The sequence below is a fragment of the Peromyscus californicus genome, unplaced genomic scaffold (genome assembly GCF_007827085.1).
Source record: "Peromyscus californicus insignis strain IS unplaced genomic scaffold, ASM782708v3 Scaffold_14__1_contigs__length_90479793_seg_2, whole genome shotgun sequence".
Lineage (NCBI taxonomy): Eukaryota > Metazoa > Chordata > Mammalia > Rodentia > Cricetidae > Peromyscus > Peromyscus californicus.
Window position 1 is genome coordinate 44,136,220 of NW_026294436.1, and position 16,391 is coordinate 44,152,610.

The 16,391-nt window shown below is 41.5% G+C and overlaps 1 protein-coding gene across 1 annotated transcript in view; it reads right to left on the minus strand.

Annotated features, from left to right (window-relative positions):
* The window catches only part of Pappa2 (pappalysin 2), a 253,241-nt gene that overhangs the window by 57,674 nt on the left and 179,176 nt on the right, over positions 1 to 16,391 (minus strand). The window contains exons 18-20 of the mRNA XM_052737329.1: positions 3,993 to 4,161; positions 2,401 to 2,536; positions 698 to 807 (exon numbers count right to left, since the gene is read on the minus strand). Coding sequence (XP_052593289.1) covers positions 698 to 807; positions 2,401 to 2,536; positions 3,993 to 4,161 — 415 coding nt within the window. The remainder of the gene's footprint in view (positions 1 to 697; positions 808 to 2,400; positions 2,537 to 3,992; positions 4,162 to 16,391) is intronic.

Below are 16,391 nucleotides of genomic sequence, written 5' to 3' on the forward strand. Positions count from 1 at the left end.
GTGACTATTTTATTCTGTTGGCATCAGTCTCTAGTGTGGGAGGGTCTAGGGAGAAAAGAGGCTGAGGAGAGAGGAGGACGGCTCTCCCTCACACGGACACTAAGATATGAGCGGTGAGGGAAATGGAGACCGCTGAGCCTTCTGGACAGCAGTGATGTCAAGGGAGGACCAGTTTCGAGTGGGAGAGAAAGTAAATGGAGTTCCCAGAGAAGAGGCCAGAGGTATAACCAACGTTGCTGATGAGTTCAAAGAGCAGAGGGCCCAGGGGAAGAATTTCAGGGTTTAGAAAGAGGGGGGCACGGGAGCGTGAAACCTGTTCTCACCCTGTCAACTATCCACCTTCTCCCTGTGTGCAGTTCACTTGGACCTTTACTCTGTGGCCTTCCTTCTTCCTTCTTTTATTGTCATGCTTCCTCGGTTTATCCTAACGTTTCCTGTCTTGTTACATTATTCATTTTCTTCCCTGTTGCTTATGCCTCTGAGCCTTCTTCCTATCTTCCCTCTTAATTTTTTTTTCTAGCCACTTTTCTCATTTTCTTATTTAATAGCTTGTCCTTGATCATGGGAATCATTCACAGGGACGTTTGGTAGCAGGATATTTGGAGAGCCTCTAAAATTCCTCCAGGAGATGTCCTGCCAGTTGAGTCTTGGTTGGCAGCCTTGCATCTACAACACACAAAACTGACCCTTTCCTCACCTGGACTTTGACAGGTTCCATCCAGTGCTCCAAAGTGTCAGCAGTCACATTCTCCGGTAGCGTCACAGGATCACTAGGGGGGACGACACATGACGGGTAACACACTGCACCTGAAGGAATGGAAATTTATAGCAGAGACATGGACTTCCCAGATCACACTCTTTTTCAATGCTTGTTTAATTTACACTAAGTAGTCTACACTAGAAACTATAACACCATGGTAGTTATAGGCAGGGCTGCCTTCCACCTCTTGAGTACCTGTAGGGACACTGTTATGTAAGGTGATCAAGAACCACTGTGGCAAACTAACTCTCTCCCTCTCCCTTCCTCCATGTGCCACCTCTGCTGCCTGGTCCATTACATTCTCTCCTCAAGAATTGATATATCACTGAGTCATTCAACAATTAAATGATGAATTCTGGTTTAGCAGACAGCCACATCCCCAAATTAGGGCTCCAGCTAATCAAATTCTATATTGATTGATAGATGCCATTTAAGTATATTTAATATCATTCTGGTCTCCCAATAACATACTGATAGCACCTGTTACCTTGTAGCCTTAATAACTGGGGTTGAGGAAATGCAGATGTTATTATATTACCTCAGGGCCTAACCTATCCTGTCAGCTGGCATGCTGAAGGTCATTACATGCACAACCAAGAAACTTATTTGAGTAAAGGAGGAAATGGCCAAAATAAGAAGCAGAGATTTTGGTCTCTCGAAGGAAAATCTTGCTCTGTTTGTTTACATGGGAGACCCAAGTGCCTCCTCAAAGCCTAGTCAGATAAAACTCATTCTTGGGGTTCTCTTTCCTATAAATTATGTAGTCTCTAGCTTTCTTTTCATTTCTCATTGTCTATGTCTGTGTCTTTAGGCAAATAATATCTTTTTTTTTTAAGTTTTTTGAGAGAGGGTTTCTCTGTGTAGCTTTGTGCCTTTCCTGAACTCACTCTGTAGAACAGGCTGGCCTCGAACTCACAAAGATCCACCTGCCTCTGCCTCCCGAGTGCTGGGATTAAAGGCGTGCGACACCACCACCTGGCGGCAAATAATATCTTATTTTTAGAAGCCTATATATGTATAATATTTTACGTAGAAATCAGAAGTTTTGAGGGTGAGAATCTGATCATGAAACACTATTGAAGAGACATCTGAGATCACTGATAATCTATGTCTATTTGTACTATGATTAGCACAAGACATCATAGTACAATAATACTTGGAACATAGTGAAGGATCAATTCAGAAATGACTGAGGTTTCCAATTAATTCATATTATGCACATTTACATTAGATAGGTTAGACTCTTCTAAAAAATGTTCAAGCCTGTGTAATTCAGAACTTAGATGCAATCTCATAAGGTTTCACATTATAAATCTTTTCTGTGATGCATAGGGCCAATTTGGGCAAAGTTGAGTCAACCTTACTCTAAGTCAGCTCTGGTCACAAACAACTTTAACTGCAATTACTTGAATAAGTGCATGCCCACAGGCTCTGGAACCCAGTCCTCTGTAGAGAAAGACTGAAGAACAACAGGAGTGAGTACCATCTCAAATAACCCTTCCCACAACAGAGTAGGAGCCCAGTACCATGGGGTGGGATGCAGCTGTTCATTCCTTTTAGAGCTATAAATCCAGCCACAGACCCATGCACTCTGGGTCTCAAAGCAAAGGAGGTACCATGAGCAGGTGCCCCATGCTTACCAATCCCATGTCCCTGTCCACACTTGTACTCCACAGAATTCAGCTCTGAAGGGGGTGGCGGGCATTCCCCTTGCAGGTTTTCACACAACTTGAATTCCTGGGTCCATAGACCCTCTTTAGTGCAGATGATGGGAGTCTAGAATTTCAAAGATAAAGAACACCGCTATTGTTATTTTGTTAATTTCATTGTAAGGGGGAAAGTGGTTTGATTACTGACAATACCCTTTAACTGCTGGAACTTGGACTAAACAATGATTAAAATAATATGCAGAGTTCAAATGGCAAAAGAAGGTGGAGAAGGAAGAAGAGAAGAAAAAGAAGGAATGGAGGAAGGAATAAAGGAAGGATGAGTGAAACATCCAGGGACAACCCAAGAAAATGTCTTGCTGTTTCCATGTGAAGGAATCATGAACAATTTCCCCATTCATGAAACCTTTAACCATTGTATTCTCCTATAGCAATGAGAATATAATAAAGTACTGACCAGAGCCACATATTCTGTGCTATTTTGAGAAAATATCCACAGATGGTGTTGTTTTACACTGATTCGTGCACATAATCACACCAGTGTTGCTTGTGGCAAATACTGAATTTTTTTCAAGGTGGGTTTTATGTAGTGAAAGTAATTAATAATTTTCCTAAAGGTATGTTTTTGCCTCTCTACTGAAATGCACATATTATCACTGTTTTAATCCTATTTGAAGTCTGTTCCCTTTCTCCACATGTCTGCTGCCTGGTAAAACTCTTAGTTCACCACGGCCCCCACTACCATTAATCAATGTATACTCTACCTGGATGGAACACAGAGAAAATTAATACCTATAAACCCCAAGGGGAGAAATACAGATCTATCAATAATTCTGCCTTTGTCAGGCAAACTCCATGCTTTCTTAACTAGCCAGTTCACACAGGCACATCTGATGTCTTCAGACCTCATTTTGTGGCCTATTCTTCTCACATCTGTTCTGCCCTATTACCTTGTGTTAAAGTCATGCCAAGGGAGCAGTGAAGGCCATTGATCTTTGCCTCCAAAGTCTACTCGACTTCCTGTCTCATGTATGTGTCTGTGATACTTGAAAAGTGTCTAAAACAAAACTGTGTTTAGTCATACAACCATGATAAGACTGTGGTTTTCAGTTCAGACTTGTGCCAGAATCCTGGGGAGGGTAATAGTCCAACAACACTTTAATAAGCTTTGCTGAACAACTTGTGTTTTTGTTTGGGACTTCGTTCTGCTATAAAAGAAATCACAACTCCTGCATTCCTGCTCATTAGGTCAATGCACTCATGAGAGCTGACTGCATTGCCAAATCAGGATCTGAGACGAGCTTGAAATGTACCCCGGTACCCAGTACCCTTCTCACTAGTTTCTTCTCCTCATCTCAAAGAAAATTGAATTTGGAAGGGAATGCTCTAAAACATTAACTCCCTATGGAATAATCTCAGTGCCTCTCATTAGAAGCCAGCTGCGTAAGGACCTGCCTGCTAGATTTCTTTCTGTTTACTTCTTCCCAGCATTCATGTCATGGCCATGATCATGCAGCTGAGAGCACACAGTCTCATCCCAATGAAGTTCACAAGGTCTACCTTACCCTTTCCATTTCCTGGTTACAGTTGAGCACACATTGGCTGTCCAACTTGAAGCCATCTGTACATTCATACATGCCTTCAAACACAGGAGAAGGAGGCTCACACACCACGGGGATGCAGCTCCTTTGTTCCCAGGTTCCATCATCCAGGCATTGTATCTTCAGGAACTTACTAATGAGACATGGAACCAAACAGGCCATCAGAGAAGACAGGATCCTCAGAAACATATGATAAAAATTAGCAAAGGAGGCCAGTGACAGCATAGCTCAGGGGGTAAAGGTGCCAAGCCTGACTTGAATGCCTGGAACATACATGGTGGAAGGAGAGAACTGACCCCCACACATGCCATGTCATATGTACAGGACAATACACACAGACACATACACATACATGAAATAAAAAGGGCAGGACAATTGGTTCTATTTAGCCAAATGTCCCATTGTGGGTTATTAAATTAAAGCTAGTGGTGTTTATAGATTAACAGTGGTAGGAGGTCTTGTATGTTTGACTTACTACTCCCAAGAGAGTTGATAAATAGCATAGCAACTAGACTATTTATGGGCAAAGTCTCATGTCTAAGCCCCATGAGAGATACCATCTACTTCAGAGTACAGCAGAGTTGTCATACACTCCGGGGATGAATCAGATATAACTTGAAGATCACCTGTTCTGTAGTGATATGTTTGCTGAATTTGTTGGTACTCATTGCTTCCTTGAGGAAACAGAGTTCAGCAATGCACTGTTCTAAAACAGAGATTCACCTGACCTTCAAAGGACAGTCTCTTCCCTGAGATCACTACAGCTGCTTTGTTTGTTTACAAGTTCATTTTTCCTTGGAATGGGTTCATACCTTTCATCAAATCCATGAGCAGATATGACTCAATACTGTCCTGGAAGAACTGCCCCTCCATCTCATGCCCAGACATGGCCCCTGACCAGAGCCTGTGCTTGAGATGGACAGGAATCAAAGCACCAGAGTTCTTGTTACTGCAGATTCCATTCCACTCCCCTCTGACTCACTACAATCAGAAGGTGCTTTCCAGCTTGGCTGGTTCAGCATACCCACTTCTGATTCACAAAACTCATGGTTACAGATAAGCTTGTAATTCAAAATAGAAATAATCCTTTGGCCCCTGGCTCTCTCCACTGTGTAGATGGTGGCTTTAAATTACCATCAGCTTTCTTTCTTTTATGATTGTGTGTGTGTGTGTGTGTGTGTGTGTGTGTGTGTGTGTGTGTGTGTGTGTGTGATGAGTATGTTTTGAGACAGGGTCTCATGTAATCCAAGCTGGCCTTTGAGCATCTGAGGGTGACCCTGAACTCCTGGGTCATCTTACCAACACTTCCCAACTGCCTGGGGTTACAGGCTTGCGCTACATGCCCAGAACATTAAAATGACATTCTCTAATGACATGATGTCACTTTAATATTAAGATATGTGCACCATTTCGTGCATTTCGTGTATTCTTTTAACCAATAATCATAAAGTGCCTTCTGTGTGCTTGCAATATTCTTCCATTTTCTATCAGAGAAACATGGATCACCCTGGTATATGCAAAAATCAGTTTTCCCCACTGGGTTGGAAATGTACAGAAGGCAACAGTTATGTCATTTTCTTGTTTTCAGTTTTTAGGAAGCAGTATTTAGCCTATATTTGGAACTAAATAAATACTTGATTTTTAAATTACTGAGTTGCAATGAACAACAGCAGTGACATTGCAAGACATATAACAAATCAACTAACTTATCTTAACTCTCAGAATAAAATTGTGCTTTTATCCCCCACTTTATAGATAAAGGGACACACAGTGATGTCAAGCTCCTGTCCCAGGATCTTACGTCAAAGGATGCACTTGCTTTCAAACAATTTGAATAATGTATTTTAATGCTATCTCCTTAGAAGGTTGCATTCTGCACAAGGATCTTACTAGCACAGGTTAGCTGTGTTCCTTGTGGAACTCTATGCAAATGAAAGAGCATGCTATGTATTATTTAATCCACGGATTCTTCCCCACAAACACGCTACTTAAAGATGGCTTCCAAAATTGTTTTCTAGCAAAGTGTTTGCTTTTCATTTTACTGTAATGAGGCTCCTTTGAAATCTGCCTTAAGTTCAGTGTTTTACTCTTCCTTTGCTCTGTAGATTTTAAATCCCCCAGTGGATTTCTCCCCTCCCTTCCACAGTTGAGACCCTTTCCATAGCTCTGGTGAACTGACATTTCCCAAATGGAGAGATCCAGCAACATCACTGACACCAGGGAGGTAAAGCTGTACAATCCTTGCCTGTCAGCATGGTTGCAAAGGAAAACCCTTGCTTGGCCAGGATGATAATATTTTTACTTCATGTGGTATTTTTCTCTGAATTGGTTGAAATACTTCGGCCATGGAAACAGTCTCCCCTTCCCTTGCCCAGAGTGAGGAATCATTCAAGAATGTAGAGTTCATGTGTTTCCTTGCCAGTTTAATAACCTCAGAGGTGAGAGCAGACAGATTCAACTTGGATTGGGAAGAGTGAGTTGGGGTGTTTGGGGTTGTAGCCTTACACTGTAACAGAACCTGTACTGCAAATCAGCATCAATAAGAGATGGGGGCTGATGTATAGGAGCAAGAGAAGAAGCACAGTAGAGAGTGAGGTCGCTGGACTGGGCATGCCTGAGCGGAGGCTGGGAGCATCCTCGTTTCCTAGGCAACTGGGGTCCTTTCCTAACAGTCCTTTCCTACACTTCTCCTGGTCTTGTGAATTCTCCTTCCATGTGTTTCTTTTCCTTTGGAAAGCAGATGATTTTACATGGCTGTATTTATTCCTTTTCTCATTGCTGTGACCAAGCATCTGACAAAGAGAAACCTAAAAGAGAAAGAATCTGACTCCCAGTTCAAAGGAATATAGTCTGTCATGGCAGGGAAGGTGTGGACATGGGACCAACACTGTTCATGGCACATACATTGCCAAAGATCAGTAAGTAGAGGAATGCAATGCTGCTGGCTTTTTCTTTTCCTCTTTCTCTTCAATCCCAGTCTCCATCCCATGGGATGGTGCCATTCACATCAAGGAGTGTTTTTCCCTCAGCCCTTTCCTCAGTTAAACTTCTCTGGAAATACGCATAGATATTTGCAAAGCTGTGCCTCATGAATGCCTTATGTGTTTCTTTTTTTTTTCATTTGTATCTTTGAGGTATATTTATTCCTAAGTTGACAGGTGGTTTCAGTATTTTTTTGAAGTTTATAAAGTTTTATTATTTTCTTGATTATGACAAAGTTTTATTTTATTTTTTATTATTTTTTAAATTTTATAATTAATTTAATTTTACATATCAGCTATGGATTCCCCTGTCCTCCTTCCTCCTGCTCCCTCCTCCCTCCTCCCAATCCATCTCCCATTCCCACCTCCTCCAGGGCAAGGACTCCCCTGGGTATTCAGCTCAGCCTGGTAGATTCAGTCCAGGTAGGTCCAGTCCCAGCCTCCCTTCACCCAGGCTGAGCAAAGTGTCCCAGCATAGGCCCCAGGCTCCAAAAAGCCAACTCATGCACTAAGGACAGGTCCCGGTCCCACTGCCTGGAGGCCTCCCAAACAGTTCAAGCTCATTGACTGTCTCACTTATCCAGAGGGCCTGATCCAGTTCCATGGGGCTCCTCAGCTATTGGTTCATAGTTCATGAGTTTCTTAATCCAACCAAGTAGACCACAGAAGTGAACCATTACAACAACCATCTCCTGGGTTTTTGTTTGTTTGTTTTTCAGGTCCTGTACCTCTACACCAGATGATACTGTTTATACCTCACCTTCAGACTACTTTCAGAGCATTGAACAGGTTCTCCTGTACCCAGTAGTGTGGGGGTGCTTCGATCTGCTGACCATGCTTATGTGTGGACTCACAGTTAATGGCCTGAGTCTTCACAGTCATGGTAAGGAGCTTGTGTGCCATGGGACTCTTCTGGCCATTTGCTACATTCCAAAGACACCATGATTATATCAGAAAATAAGAATGCCTTGGATTAGTTCTAGTTCCGTGAAACTTGGCTTCTTTCTAAGGCCTTTCTGAGGGAGACTGAAGCTTAAAACATTCCACCTACTCTACTTTATTCAGTTACTATTGTGGACAAAAATGATTGTTCCTTCTCCGACTCCCCAGTTTGAAGTAAAATTTTAATCCTCATTGTGATTGTGTTAGGAGGGAAGATATTGGAGGGATAATTAAGTCATAAGATGGTACCCTCATGATGGGACTAGTGCCTTTAGATAAAGGGGCACAAAAGCTTGCCTGCCTTGTCTACACTCTTTTCTATGAGGACACAGCAGAAAGGAGAGCATTTGCACACTGGGAAGCATGTTTTCAGAGAAGACATCTACCAATGTTCTCATCAAGAACTGGGAGGCATGAATGCCAGTTATTTGAGCCACTCAGTCTACAGTACTATTACTGCAATTCCCAAGACTGAGGCATATCTGTAGCATGATCTGGATCTCCCACTTGTGATAGCTGCTGCTGAGTATCTCCTGATTTGGGGATGTCTCAGACTGACCTCTCACTCTTATAGGATTATTCCTGAAAAAAAAATAGCTTTATTCCTAATGGCCCACTTCCTTCAGACAGTATGTGTAAACCAGGAACCAAGAAACTCTTTGAAGTCATGGTATGAATGGATTTGCATTTCAAGGAATAATGGCAGTAGACATTGAACTAAACCATACAGACAGATGCTTCCCAAGACATAGTACAAGGCTTCTTTGAAAGCTCATTCCACTTCCTTTTGCATAACACATTCTTCTCAAATCTATCCACTCTGTTTTTTCTTCATCACAGTGGGTTAAAGAAGGTAAAGGTGTTGCCTTTTATAGGAAACTAATACTAGTGACCAAGTAGATGACTTTCACAATATCATATAATAAAGAAGTTACCCACTAAAGCCAGAGTAGATCCTGAAGTTTTCAAGATAGAATACAACACCCCGACCATTGAACAAATGGGTTTCAGATGAAATTTGTAGAGCAACTTATCACAATCAAGTAAGAGTTCTTTTGAAAACCTAGATTATCCAGCCTACTGAACCAAATCTCCTGGCCTAAGACATCATCTTCCTTCTCTCTCTGCTTTCCCTCTTTGCTTCTGTTCCTTTGTTCCTACAGTGCTTTGGATCAAACCTGGAGCCTTCTGTATGTTAAGCAATTACTCTATCATTGAACTAGATGTCTGAACCTGAACTCTATATTTTAAAAATCTGCCTTTTTTATATTTAAGGAGGTTGGCAAATGCCTACAATTTCTTCTCTATCTCATGCTAGTAAAAGTAAGCCATAGATTCTGGAAAAAAGAGAGTAAGATCATCCACCTAAGAAGCCTGCAGCCCTCCCATCTGGTCTCGGCTGAGAACCCAGCTTTTTGGCAAGGGTTACTAGCCGGATGATCTTGCTCTCTATCCCTTACTTTGTAAATGACATCATGAGGAGCTGGGGTTAGGCTAAGGTTTGTATTTATTTTCTTTCTAACTTCTCCAGACAAATCGCCACAATTTCCAAGTTGAAAGGTGCCTCTTCCCAATTTCCAGAGCTTGTGGTACCCACCTACTGTTGAAAACCCAGCTGTGCCTTTTCTCCTCCTTACATCCGTGCCAGAAATAAAGAGCTTGTAATCAAAACTTGGCTGCACGTTTGATTGATGTTGCTCGAGGCACACACGAGTCTACCCCATTTTTCTATCACCACTGAAGGCTTTTCAAAAGTCATATTTATGTTCCCTTAGAGAAAAATAAGAGTATGGTTTCTGGATCCAAGAGAACTGTAATGTCTTTGCCAATCGAGGGCATTTGGTGTCTACAGAGGGAAGTCCCTCAGGAATAATAACATTAACAATAAAAGGTATTGAGGGGTGAAGAACTAGACATGTGGTCTTTGTACATGGTATAGACTCTTAATCCTTAGTTCTTGGTTTCCACATTTCTGCACGTACTCCCCCTCAGATATCCTCAGCACAATGAATGACATCACCATCTACTTTGGTGCTCCAACTTGAAACATAGGAGACATCATTGGTTACACTCTCTCAATCTTATCCTTTTCCCAACCCCATCTGGTCTCACACAATTCATCAGCAAGCCCTGTGAGTTCCTCCTTGCAGGTATTCCTGGAGCTTGTCCCAGTACCTCAGCATCTCTGTAACCCCAAAGCTGTTCTTGTATAACGCCACTCTCTTACTTTCCAGCTAGATGACGTTCCACTTTTCTGTACCCTTTCATACCCGGTCAGCAAGTACTAATTAGAGGAAATTTCCATAAAAATGAATAAATCACATTGTATCATTCCCTGTGTAGAGCATTTCATTTGTTTTTGGCTACAAAACAAAAATATTTAAATTCATTAAAGTCCAAATACTTCATGTTAGCCTGCAAGGTCCTGTATTACACGACTCCATTTTCTTGGATACCATTCACCACCGCAGTTACGTTTTTAAATGCACTCTGTCTGTTCTGGGATGAGGATTACAAGTACAGCATAAGCTCATCCTTGCCACGGGGACTTGGATGAGGATTACAAGTACAGCATAAGCTCATCCCTGCCACGGGGACTTGGATGAGGATTACAAGTACAGCATAAGCTCATCCCTGCCACGGGGACTTGGATGAGGATTACAAGTACAGCATAAGCTCATCCCTGCCACGGGGACTTAGAAGCCATTCTTCCTGATTGCAGTGCTCTTCTTTTACCTGGATCCATCTCTTCCTTCCTATCTAGGAAGAATTTTTATCACCAAGAGAGCCCTCTGTCACCTTAAGAACCAGTGTCCTTGCTGCCTTCCCAGAGCACATGCTCTGTAATTATCTTGCTTTTTTTTCTATTTGTTTATTATTATACTTGCTTCTGTTATGCCTGTTTACTCCTACCTGGGCCTTATTTACCATGATATCTTCAGTACCCAGTCTGGCTCATAGTAGGTGTCAATAGGTTTTTGTTCAGTGGATGTGTGAATATTTATTTTATAGCTGAGCTACCATTAGAAATTCTACTGATTTGCTTGGTGTCATCACACTGACCAGTGTATTGTGATGACCTGACGCTAATGCCCATATTGCAGTATAGAGGTGCCTGTAGTCCTGCAAAGGAGCAGAGAAAGGAACTAATTCCTCACTTGTGTATTTGCCTTTAACCTAAGAAATGTCAGCGAGGAAGGAAACCACATTGTTTCTATTACAGATAAGTAGCCCAAAGTATTAATTGGTTAAGTTTTTTGCATGATACATGCTCAGTTTCCAAACTGAATTACATAAACTAGACTCTCTCTTCAGAATACTCTGGGTCTTGACTGCCCACAGTGTGGTACCTAGAACAGCAGTATTACAATTAGAATCTGGGAGCTTGTTAGTAATAAAGACAAAGATATATTCCAGATTGACTCAATAAGAACCTAAAGTTCTCCGAGCTATCCCCATGCATTTTAAAGGTGGAGAAGGGAAGATCTAGGCTACTTTAAGAAACACAGTCTTCCACCTCACCCCACCCCAAAGAATATCAGCAGTTTCAAACTCCACACTAGTTTTGATTTTAACAAACTGCAGACCTAACTTCTCAAGCCAATACCCTAAAAGGAGAGTGGGCAGACTTCAGCTGTGACCAGTTCACAGCTGATCATAGTTACTCTGTGCTGTGTAATATCAGACCTCCAGATGTCCTGTCCCAGACAAGAAATAGAATCAGCAGTATCATCCACTTAGATGTATTGGCTTTGGCAAGTTTCTTCTCTGAGTAAGAAACAAACGAAAGTGTCACTTATAAAATACTCCCAGGTAAAGTGGAGCCTCTGTCAGGATGAAGAGCATGCTAATGTCTGGATGTGTATGAACTGTTTATCCAGTGTCATGCCCGACTCTGTGCTTCTGTCTTTGGATACTTTGTTGCTAATAGTTTAGGTCCCCAGCTGGTAGGTGCAGGAACACCCTCTCCCTGGGCCTGAGCTCTTCAGACTTATAATTACTTCTCAAACCTTTCTCACTAGCTCACCCACAGCATTTCTAATTTTTAAGTTCAATGGTACTTAATCTGTTTTGTTATGTTTCTGGCCCACTTCGCTACATCTGATGGAATTTCTCATACAGAACACACTTGGGTTACTTCCCAAAACCTGAGATGTCTCATGCAATTTAAATCTAAATGCACACAATTATTACAGTTACTCAGATTCCTAATATCTCTTCCCATTGGTATATGTTTGAAGAACTAGAAATCACACGGAGAGGCAAGGATTATCAGAACCTAAAACATGGAAACATTTAGTAGGAACCTCTGGTCTTTACCATTTTTGCATCATCTACCTGTATGTCCATTTCCACATTCATTGAACAATTATTTATTAAGCATCAAATATATATAATATTTTAAGATTAAGCATTATATGTGTGTGTGTGTGTGTGTGTGTGTATGTGTGTGTGTGTGTGTTGTTTGTTTGTTACATCAGGTCCCACAGCTTGGAAGACAAATATAAGTATGGTAATAATGCCAGAACACTAATTTACAGGAGCCTTGTCTTGCTCACTGTTCTATTGCTGTGAAGAGACCATGACCAAGGCAACTCTTACAAAAAGAATCATTTAATTGGGGGCTGGCTTACAGTTTCAGAAGCTGAGTCCATTATCATCATGGTAGGGAGCATGGCAGCATACAGACAGGCATTGGAGCAGTATCTGAGACCTTCACATTCTGGTCCAGAGAGAGAGACAGACAGACAGACAGATAGACTGACTGACTGACTAGACCTTGTGTGGGTGTTTGAAACCTCAAAGCCCACCCCTAGTGACACATTTCCTCCAACAAGGCCACAACTCCGAATCCTTCAACTCCTATATAAAAGTTCCACTCTCTAGTATATAAGCATTCAAATACATGAGCCTATGGTGCCATTCTTATTAAAATTTACTCAAACTAACAGCCTAGGAGGGAGCTACCAGGAGACATGAAGTATATAAGGAAAGGAATGCTTTGAGGTAGGTTTGTTTGGTCAAGAAAGAGAATAATAGGTAGACTAAAGAAACATGCATGTAAGATTTAAGAAGTATTGAAGGAGAGAATCTACTACCATTAATTTACCAAACCAGCATAATCCCTAACAACAATATATAAACAGGTAAGTGCAGTCTTCACCCATCATCAAGGAAACTTCCTTTGCAACAAATGGAGACCACTACAGAAAACCACAACCAACCAAAATACAGAGTTGTATGCCCACTATTCCACCCCTAACCCTTACGGAACATTGCAGAAGAAAGACTGAAAAGATTGTAAGAGCCAGAGGAACAGGGAATTTGCTATGAGATTGTATCTACCGGTAATACCAGAAGCTACACTCATAAAGTCTCACCAGCATGACTGTTCAAATGTGAGCTGAACAATAAGAACATGCCAAATGGGATAGAAAAAAGCCCACGAGGTATCAACTCTACACAAAGAACTCTAGGCAATGGAGGAATACTGGGGATGGGAAAGGTGGCCTTCCCCAGGGAAGAGCAAAGAGCACATCAAATAGTTGCCCAGTGCCAAACAGTCAGCGCTGAAAACATCTACAGGTAGTGTTATAGGGACTGATCAGGTTCTATTCGGAGTGTGTGTGTGTGTGTGTGTGTGTGTGTGTGTATGTGTGTGTGTGTGTGTGTGTGTGTGTGTGTGTGTGTGTGTGTGTGTGATGCAATAACAATTAGTGAAAAAAGAAGCCATCCATTTGAAAAAGATTAATGAAGAGTATACAGGAGTATTTGGAGGGAGAAAAAGGAAGGAAGAAATGTAATTAAATTATCTCAAAGTAAAAAATCCCAGAGTTATAAAAAATGAATAGTCAGTGATCTTGGCCAGTCATAAGAGAATTATGAAGTATGCCCCTTTCTGTCTCTGTCTCTGTCTCTCTGTCTCTCTCTCTCTATTTCTTTCCATGCATACAAACATACATACACACATAAATACATATAGATATAGATAAGTATCTTTCTCTTTCCCTCCTGTTATAGTGAGGAGTCAGCTAATGGGGAAAGCCTGGTGTGAATCCAAGAAGACATTTTTTTTTTTCAGAAAAGATAAAAAAAACTGTATATACTCAATTTTGAGGACAGTTTATCTCCTTTGCTACAAATTATTTTCCCATCTTTAAAAGTTTCAGTACAAAATACTCTTCAGACTCTTCCCAGTATCTTTACAGCCCTGCTTCTGTCAGTCTGTCTGTCCAACTACAGACAGGGTTGACAGTAAGTACTTACATTAAGTAAGGACTTTCAATCTTTCAATACATGCCCACACTTTTGTCTGGGGCTTCACCCAATGAACCACTTTCTGCCACTGTTGTTCTTTCAGAAAGCAAAGGGCTTTCTACAGTCCCTTGCCTAGAAACCAGGGCAACAATAAGATCTCAGTTACTAATGTGTAACTAGAGTGTCTGGGAAGCCATAGGTACCTGTTGATTGGAAAGTGTACAGAAAAGCCTCTGCATGCCATTCTCCTGGTGTATTGTACCTTGATATGGATGAGAGGAGTGAGCTAGTTAACACTTTCTATGTCAGATTCTTCCATGTGAAAAGCAAGAGTTGGAATGCATTGAGACGGGAGACTACTTCCTGAACAGAACAGCAATAGCACAGTCACGAAGACCACCAATTAATAAATGGGACCTCATGAAACTCAAAAGCTTCTGTAGGGCAAAGGACACTGACGTTAGAACAAAACGGCAGCCTACAGAATGGGAAAAGATTTTCACCAACTCCACATCTGACAGAGGGCTAATATCAAAAATATATAATAAATAAATATATATGAAATAAAAAAACCTAGACATCAACAATCCAAATAATCCAATTCTTAAAATGAGGTATAGATTTAAATAGAGAATTCTTAGCAGAAGAATCTCAAGTGGCTGAAAGACATTTAAGGAATTGCTCAACATCCTTAGTCATCAGGGAAACGTAAATCAAAATGACTTTGAGATTCCATCTGACACCTGTCAGAATGGCTGATATCAAAAACACAAGTGACAGCTCATACTGGTGAGGATGTGGAACAAAGGGAACACTCCTCCATTGCTGGTGGAAGTGTAAACTTGTACAGCCACTTTGAAAACCAATGTGGAGTTTCCTCAGAAAAATGGGACTCGATCTACCTCAAGATCCAGCTATACCACTCATGGGCATATACCCAAAGGATGCTATGTTCTACCAAAAAACACTTGCTCAACTATGTTCATAGCAGCTTTATTCGTAATAACCAGAAACTGGAAACAACCTAGATGTTCCTCAACCGAAGAATGGATAATGTGGTATATTTACATAATTACTCAGCTGTTTAAAAAAAAAAGACATCTTGAAATTTGCAGGCAAATGGATGGAGCTAGAAAAAAATCATCCTGAGTGAGGTAGCTCAGTCCCAGAAAGACAAACATGGTATGTACTCACTTACAAGTGGATATTAGCAGTTAGTTATAGGATAGTCATGCTACAATCCACAGTCTCAGAGAGGCTAAATAACAAGGAGAGCCCACTGGGAAGGGGAAATAGAATTTATTTGCAGGTGGACTGGGCACATGTGGGGATAGAAACAGGAGGGATGGGGGTAGAGGGAGAGAGCACTGGGAGAGACAACTTGAATGGAGGGCATTTGGAGGCCAATGTGGAAACCTAGTGCAATGGAAACTCCCTAGAATCTATGAGGGTGACCCTAGCGAAGAGTCCTAGTAATGGGGGATACAGAGCCTGAACCCAACATCTTCTGTAACCAGGTATAGTTTCCAGTAGAGGGATTGGAACATCAACCCAGTCACAAAACCTACAATTTGTCCTGTTTATGAGATGTGCTGAGGTAATAGTGGCACAGAATTTGTGGGAGTGGCCAATCAATGACTTATCCAACTTGAGGCCCATGCCATGAGAGGGACCCCATGCCTGACCATTGCATGAATGGCCAGGAACCAAAGACTGGACAGCCCAGAGACCTAGGACAGAACCAAACATGACTGACAAAAAAAAAGTCAATGAAATGATTCTTAATGATATTTTGCTATACTCATAGACTAGAGCCTAGCCCAATCATCATCAGAGCGGCTTTATCTAGCAACTGATGGAAACAGATGCAGAGACCCACAACCAAACATTAGGCAGAACCAAGGAAGAAGGGGAAGAATGATTATAGAAACCAGAGGGGTCAAGGACACCCTAAAAATGTGGCTCACAGAATCAACTAAGCAGGACTCAAGTAGGGGTTCACAGAGCCTAAAGGGATAATCAGAGATCATGTATGGGGCTGGGCTAGGTCCTCTGCTTATACATTATGGTTGTGTAGCTGGATTTTCTTGTGGGACTCCTAACAGTGTTAATGGGGTTATCTCTGACTCTTTTGATTGCTCTTGGGAACCCTTCCCTCCTACTGGGTTGCCTCATCCAGTCT